Raw genomic sequence first — 8,571 nt, 5'->3', positions numbered from 1 at the left:
CTCATTTGTTTGGGCCAATGACTCTTTGGCAGCAGGGTCTGGCAGGCTTACATAAATCAGCTGAGCTCACCGACTCAGCGACTTGACCCGCCATCTCTGGATCCCCCTTTCCAATTGGAATCATTCCATAATAAACCCTTTGTCATCCGGAAGCTGTGGGGAAGAAGTTTTGGAACGAAGGAGATTAAAATATATATTGTTATCAAAAACTCATGGAATATTTTGCCCACAGTTGCAACAGACACAAGCACTTCTACAGTGCTCTGCTTCCAACCTCCCCTCGCCCCAAAAAATAACAGATGGAGAGAGACAGTCTTCTACTATTCACACCTCATAAAGCTAGAGGGGAAATGGAGCACACAGAGTGCTAACAATTGCTTTTGTGTTGTTGTTGAGAAAGTGCAGTTATAAGGAGAGAACCAGACAAATTCGTTATGCAATATACATATACACACACGTATATGTATATTCACGTGTATATATCCGTATATATATACACATCCTTCATGTAAACTGGCACGGCATAGCTTGTTTCTTTAATCATGTACATCTGCCCCTCCCTGACTCCTCCAAATAAAGGAATTAAAAGGAGAACTCAAAAGGCATGTAGTTTGCAGAAACCCCCCAGCCACTGCCTGATCATGTGTAGGACTTTCTCCACTGGCACCAGGTACATCTGTGTGTGGGTTTCTTTAGTTGGTGATGTTGTTGTGCCTTTAGTGTATAAAGTATTCAGCTTGCGTAAGACTAGGAGCTTACAAACAAAAGCATTTTTCATTGTGCTTCCACAACTTGAAAAAGATCATTACCCTGTGACTATAAATGTTAAGGTGAAATAGGCAAATTAGGCAGTACTATCAAGATGGATTTTTGTTTTTTGTGACCTAACAAATTGTTATTATTCCTTTTATTTCCTTATCGTTAAGGATCTTGATCTGTAAATTGTAATAAGGTTATTTCCCCCCTGCCCCGCCCTGCTCTTATAGATGATACTTTCGTAGCAGTTCGGATTGCCAGGGGTGTTTCCTTTCTGGAAACCTGTCTGGGATTTTGATTTTAAGGAAATCCTGGATGCATTTTTCTAACTCTTCCTCAATCGAGAGCTTTTCTTTCACTGCTTTTTTTTTGCTAGAGTTGGATTCCCTGGAGCCAGATGTTAGAGTTCGGAGCAGGTCACTTTTTCTTCGAATTTCAGACTGCTGAAGTAGCTGTACTGGGCCCTTCTTGATTGGCCGATCTAGAGTCTGTATGTTGGGCTGGCGGGTGACCGGGCCACAGATGACAGTCTCTTGCGGGGAGCTGGCTTCTGATTGGCTGTCACAGCTGGAAGTGGATAGTTCATTGCAAGATGTGCCACTTTCCCCCTCTTTATCTCCTTTGCCATTTTTGCAGCAGCAGTCGCAATGGGATGAAGACCACCTTGAAGGCTCACCTAAAAGAAGGAACAAAGCACACAGTGTGGTTACAAAAAGCACGGCCATCTGGGCTGTTGTACACGCACAGCAGGGTATTCCTTCATATGCCACCAAATAAACTACTGTCTATTCAGTACACTTGTGCTAGCAGAAGAATATGGGGAGGAAAGGAATCAGGTGTAGTGGTTAGAGCAGGAAAAGCATCTCAGAACTCCTGGGTTCTAGTCTCAGTTTTCTCAGTATAATCTCGGGGAAGTCAGTATGGCCAACATTTTACACACATGGATCAGGACCTTAAGCTCACTGGGCCTGATTCTCATTAACAATAATGCCCCTTTATTGCACTCTGGCAGTGTAAAGGAGCATTAAGTCCACTTTAAGGCCCCTTTAGATTGCCAGAGCAGGGCAAAAGCCCTTCGTGCAAGTGAGACTCTGTTCCTCTGTGTTTCAGTTTATGTATGTGCTAAATGGTTTTGCTGTGAGACTTAATTAATGAATGTTTGAAAAGTGCTTTGAGATCCTCAGATGAAACCAATATATTAATGCAAAGAACCGTGTGGTTATTTTCTGAACAGTGAACGATGATTGTTTCAGAAAGCCAGGGGTAAGTCTCAGGAGTAGTTTATTTGCTGCTAACTCCATAGCAGTTTACTAACAGGCCAATCCTGGGATGCTCACTTAGATTCTTCATAGACAAATTCCCACTGACTATAAGACTGGAATAAAATCAGAGTAAGGTCTTCAACCTTTGGCCAATCCCTTCAACCCTTACTCACATTAGTACCTAGGTAAATAAAGGATGTAGGATCTAGCCCAAGATCACTAATCCAGAAAAAACAAGGTAAGTTATAAACTGACAACCAAATGGAGCCAATATCTAACTGGTTGTGCTTCAGTGTTTAAGCTATTTCCTGCTGCCAAAGTTATGGCCTCACAACATGTGAATGGTCCAGAAGCTCATTCTAGCGCTTGCTCTTCCAAAGGTTTTGATTTAATAAGTAAAGGGCTAGGCGGAAGGGAACAAAACATGCTTGAAGAGAAAAGAATGAAGATATAATTCTTGTTTACGGAACAGGTGTCTCAGAGTAAAAATGAAGCTACCCCTGAAACAGCTGCATAGACCTAGGAATTTTCTTACTTAGGATAGTCAAACTGTTCAGATATCGACTGATGAAATGTTATTCTATGTCCCATTCAAAGTTCCCCTTTAATAGTATGTCGTCAAGTTTGATAGGCTCAACATTCAACCTATCTTTTTTACTTATATATGTTTGTAATGCCCATTAATTCTTTCTGTCTTTAAATAATTCTGCAATTATCTTCTTGTAAAATAAAATACAAAAGCCAAAAAAATTAGCACTCCTGAGCTATCCTACAATAACAAAACAGCCTGCACAGCTTAGTCTCCTGAGCAACCCTACAACAACAAGCCAGGCTGAGCAGATTAGCACTGACAGGCTGTCCTAAAATAATAATCATAGGCATCCCTACAATAACATGCTAGGGTGAAACGTTGGCTCCACTGAAGCCAATAGGAACTTTGTCCTTAACTTCAAATAGGACCAGGATTTAATCCCCGGTGTTTACAGCCCAGCACTCACAAAAAACCTACGAGACAGAGCTGGGAGAACTCCTCTGCCTAATGCGTTAATTTGAGTAACTTGGCTGGGGGTAGAGCACAAGTGGGGACACACATGGAGTCATTTTGTACGCAGACACTGTTGCTGCCCTCTGTCATTGCCTCCTTACAGTCAAGTGTGCACTGCTTCATTATGTGGGTCCATCATAACCCCCCCCCCCCCACCCTCCCGCATGTAATGCATTGGTGGCACTCTGGAGCACGATGCCATACTCCTGATAGCTCATTTGTTGAAAGAGCAAGAACAACTGCTCTCTGAGGTCCAGGGCAGGCTGTGAATGTGTTGGAGACAGCTGACATATCCCTATTGTAAGCAAAGAGTGAGATCTACATTCCGAAGTAGCATCCTTCTCACAATGGAGCCCAGAGAATAGAATTTAATCTAGTGGCGCCGACATCTATGTACACGCACACAAAAATACACCCCAATGCATTGCCTTGGAAATAAGACTTCGTCCAAGAGAAAAACCAAAATGTTCTCTATGTCAAAATAAAATCCAGACTATAATGCTTCCACTGCCTGCAACTGCTAGTGAGAAAGATGCTGTCGTTATTATTTTAATCACCATCATAGCTATACTTTCATTAAATTAAAGGTAGCTATTCATTCTTTTTTTAAAAAGAAACAAAAAGCAGCACTGAAGTTCCGGTTATTGCTGACTATTTATGTGAAGTAAACATTTTTCACGCCACACACGCAAAAGAGTTACACAACAGTCATATACTGAAAATAAGGGAGCTGACTGCAAGAAGGGTTGTCTGTGTCAACACGTCTCTTGGACACAGAGTACAGGGATTACTTCCCCCCCCCCCCCCATGTTCTACTGGAGAACTGCCAAATAGCCATAATCCATGACAAAGAAGGAAAACTGGCATTGATAAAAACTGTTTCCTGACCAAACTGCCAAGATAATCATGGATTTAAATGTCATTTGGAAGCATCCATCTTCCCAGTAAATGTAATTATCACCTCCAACTAGCGCAGATTGGTACCATTATTAAGGTCAAGAAAAATGTAATTCAGCACACTGTAGAGCAGTCTTATATCAGCACCACGGCACTTAAAGCAGCATAAAACACCCATAAAACAGCAACTGGGCATGGCTTTTAGTGCATCACATGTAATACTTCACATTTTACTCATCCAGGGGAGCTTTTCTGCAATTTACACTGTACAAATGAAACCGAAAGAAAAACAAGTGGTTTGTACTTTATGGAAAGATTGTGGAGGACAGACAAAGCCTCAAAGGCTTTCTGATCAGGCTGTCTTTAAGTAACTGGAAGGAGATGTTGTTTTGTTTTCTGCGTTCCGTATCTTTAAATGTAGGGTTGTCTCCCTTTCTGTTGCAGAGGCTTCTGGGACTCACTTGCCATTTAGTGCTTCAGTTCAGCTGTGGAGTGATTGATATTTTCGCTCATGGAGACTTCGGGCTAGGTTCTCATTTACACTGCACTACGCTGCTGTGGTCAAGGAGCTTTAAAATGAAGGCACACACTACAGTCATAGCTTCTTTGGGGGCCTCTTTACACACCAGAACTCTCTGAACTGGCTGGGCATTGTTGAAAAAACAGGAGCACGGGTCCTGCTCCGGTTCCAATGGGGCCTCTTTTGCCATTGCTCTCAACCCTGTGTGGGTGTAAAACACTCACAAATGGTAGCATGTGACTTCTACTTGGCACGCATTTTGCGCTGATATCAATGACTAAATGAAGGGCAGGGCAGGGCAGTGGTGAATCAGGCCCACTGAATGCAATAGAACTGTTGCCATTGTTGCCAGTGCTAGCCACACAGGCCCTCCGCAGTCTGAACTGGGCCATGGCTGTTGGGCACATACTAAAACATGTAGCTGACTAGAAACTGCTGATTTTTCTTCCATGAGAAAGTCAAACCTACTGGAGTGAAACAGGATTTTGCAAGCTCACAGAATGCTCATGCATTCTTTAAAAAGCTGCACTGCTGAAACCTGCCACACCTGTCTTAAAAAATTTCCATCTTGCAAGTAGCTGTGAACAAAGTTCACATTGATTATAGAAACAGTTGGGAAAAAAAACTTCCCCACCCTGGTACTTGCTGTTCCCTGTCAATGATGAAGGAGTCTTGCAGTCTGTGTGGCGAAATTTAATTCATAGACTTGCTTCAAGACTGGTTCTTTATCTAGTCTGAAAAAGTCAATAATGGCTAAATTGAATTTTTTTTATAATTCTCCCAGCTCTGGAAAAGACATTGCACACACGAGGCTCAGTACAAACTGATTGTGTGAAATTTGGAAAAACACATCCATGAGCCTTATTGATTTGCAGCTCCTTATTGTGGTTGACATTTTAACTTGATGGCATTTTTCCTCTGCTGCAACTACCTATTGTTTCCTGGTAAGAAGAAAACTGGTATAGAACTCCTGTACTGCATATACAGAAAATGATTTATTCCAGCAAGCAACCGCAAGTGTTCAAAAGGCAGAAATCCATCAGGTGCAAACTAGCTGATAGGGATGTACGTGACTGCACACTGGACCCTTTGAAAATATCAGGAATCCAGCAAACAGCTTTCTTAAAGTGACACTGTTAACTTAAAAAACACATTTCTTTCTGAAAATATTAAGTTTGATACAAATGAGAGATTAGAAGGAAAAATAAGTTTCTCTCTTTTATCCTGTGTTTACTTTGTGCATTTGACAGCACATTGTGCATAGTTACTTTCACTGTATTCTCCTGTACAGTCAGTCATTTCTCCCTGTTGTCTGTTTGTATCTTTCATAAAGCAGCTATGGAAGGGAAACCCTTACATATTTAGGTACATGCTGTTGTAAACCCATGAAAATTAGCAGAGGAAGATCGGGAGCAGCAGCAGGAGACGTAACTACTTTTATCTTGTTTATTTAATTCACTAGATTTCAAGTTGACAATGACGCTGTAATTAAAACTTGTAAAGAGGAAACCCATTTTAGTAATGCTACTCCTACCTATCTCTTATATAGCACTTTCCCTCAATAGAGCTTAAGGTGCTTTACAAAGGAGGCAAGCATTGTTATCCCCATTTTACAGATGGGGAAACTGTGGCACAAGGGGTAAACTGACTTGCCCAAGGTCACCCAGCAGGCCAGTGGCCAAGCCAAGAATAAGACTCAGGTCTCCTAAATCCCAAAGCTATCCACAGAAGTTAGAGACCCAACCTATCTCCTTGCCTGTGCAGGATTCTTCCCTACAGCACAGTCTCTAGAGGGTTTTGTGCCATCAGGCTTAATGTGTCCCCAGTGATGGAGCTTCAATCACTTCTTTTGGGAAGCCATTCCACAAATTAATACATCGATCTCATCATCAGCAAGATTTTTTGATTCCAAGCCTGAATTTTTCCTTCCTTGATTTTATCCCATTATTCCCTATTTATACCCCCCCATTAACCCCATTAGGGGCCAGATCCTCAGCTGGTGTAAATCAGCACAGCTCCATGGACAACAATGGAACTATGCCATTTACACCAGCAGAGGATCTGGCCCAGATTGGCTGTGACCATTGCAAAAGTGCACAGAGAGGGAAGAGTGCCTGCCATGAACCTCCTATGCAAGGACTAGAGATAATCACAGACCATGCACTCAGGAGAACAGAGGGGTTGCTCCCTCCATCCTTCCTAAAAGTAAGGAAGCAGGTGGACAGGGCCACCATGGGGAGGAAGCTTCAGCGAGAGAGAGAGAGAGATATAAAATGTTAGTCCAATATCTTGAGATAGAAAGACAGGCCATGCATCATTCCTATTGTAGTTATGTTCATTCTCCACCCAGCCCCTTCAGCTAATTTCTAGCAAAGGAGTTTACTATTTGCCTAAGAAGCAAATTTTAAGCAAATACTTATGAATATTCAGAGAATTCATATTTAGAATCTGTAATCCTGAGCAATCACATAGGAACCTGCATTCTAAAGAGCTTGCTCATCCAGTCAGGGAACAAAACAATAACATTCGACCTATGTGTGTAATCAAAACAGCTTAAATTTTAAATACAGTAACTCCTCACTTAACATTGTAGTTCTGTTCCTGAAAAATGCGACTTTAAGTGAAACGATGTTAAGCGAATCCAATTTCCCCATAACAATTAATGTAAATAGGGGTGGTTAGGTTCCAGGGAATTTTTTTTTTTGCCAGACAAAAGGCATTATATACATTTTAAACAATTTTTAACAAGCAATTTAATACAGGTATAAGTTTTAAACAATTTTAAAGAAACAATTGAATACTACAGTCATCACTGCTGAGTATGACGCTTGGTTGAGGTGGTGGAGTCAGAGAGTGGAAGGAGAATGGATTGTCCGACTGCTCCTCTTGCTGTTCTTGCAAGCACAGGCACTGACTTTGCCGGGGGCTCAACCCTCGGCCCATCCACTCCACCCGTTCCCCCAAGCCCCCACTCTTGACCCGCCTCTTCTCCCCCCCAACCTCTTCCCCCTTTACTTAGCATGCTGCGTCCTCGCTCCTCCCCCCCTCCCTTCTGAACACCGCAAGCCACCTGATTGCCGCAGGCAGGAGGCAGGGGAGGGAGGGGGGAGGCATGCCGAGTCCTCACTCTTCCCCCCTCCCCCCTGCCCAGGGCAATCAGCTGGTTTGCAGATTTTAGGAGGCAGGAGGGAGGGGGGAGGAGCGATGATTCGGCACACAGGCTCCCCTTCCCCCCCCCCCACTTCCTGCCCGGGGCAATCAGCTGGTTTGCGGTGTTCAGGAGGCAGGTGAGGGAGAGCGAGCCTGCCTGCCGAGTCCTCGTTCCTCCCCACTCCCTCTTGCCTCCTAAACGCCGCAAGCCAGCTGATTGCCCCAGGCAGGAGGCGGGGAGCAGGGGGAGGGAGGAGGGGGGCCGCACTGATCCGCGCAGTCTGCAGGCAGGTGTCTGCCAGCTGTGGCCAGCTGTGGAGAAAGCAGGCAGCAAAACAATGTAATAATAGGCAGCACAATGACTTAAAATGCTAATTCCCTAATTGATGAACAACGAACAACACAACAACAACATGACTTTGACTTTGAGTTAATTAAGAAGACCCTGAACTAGCAGTGAAACTAGTAAATCAGTTATTATTTTAAGAAAAATTTTTTAAAAAAATAGAAAATGAAAAATTGATCAAAATTTCATTTGTGATTCTATTCATATCCCATTTTACTTAGGATGAAATAAGTCATTAATAATAATGTTATGTGTTATGTGTTGCTATATTTTTGGGGGATCCTTTCTTTTTATTGTATACCTCATTTCACAGATATCAAAACAAAAAAAAAAAAACATTAAACAAAAGCCCTAAAATTTAATTTGTTTCCATTAGGCAGCTTCTCAAGCAAAATGCTCATGCCAAAATCTTAGCTGGCTGGTATGTACGCTCCAGTGGAGTTATGCCAATTTACATCAGCTGAAGATGGGGCCCGCAATGGCTTCAATGGCAGCTTTACCCAGATTTTAGCCTCCAAGAGTTCCAAGGAGAATCCAACAGGAAGAGGAAAGAATCTAGTCATAGGATTCCGTTCATACTATGATTCACTGACTG

At 42.7% G+C, this 8,571-nt stretch overlaps 1 protein-coding gene across 1 annotated transcript in view; it reads right to left on the bottom strand.

Annotated features, from left to right (window-relative positions):
* Positions 1-980: 980 nt before the first annotated feature.
* KCTD16 (potassium channel tetramerization domain containing 16) overlaps positions 981-8,571 on the bottom strand; it is a 156,040-nt gene continuing 148,449 nt past the window's right edge. Inside the window, exon 2 of the mRNA XM_039485610.1 lies at positions 981-1,432. Coding sequence (XP_039341544.1) covers positions 981-1,432 — 452 coding nt within the window. The remainder of the gene's footprint in view (positions 1,433-8,571) is intronic.

The sequence above is a fragment of the Mauremys reevesii genome, linkage group 8, assembly GCF_016161935.1.
Source record: "Mauremys reevesii isolate NIE-2019 linkage group 8, ASM1616193v1, whole genome shotgun sequence".
Classification (NCBI taxonomy): domain Eukaryota; kingdom Metazoa; phylum Chordata; order Testudines; family Geoemydidae; genus Mauremys; species Mauremys reevesii.
Note: the sequence above shows the minus strand (reverse complement) of the source record. Positions and strands in the feature narration are given on the sequence as shown.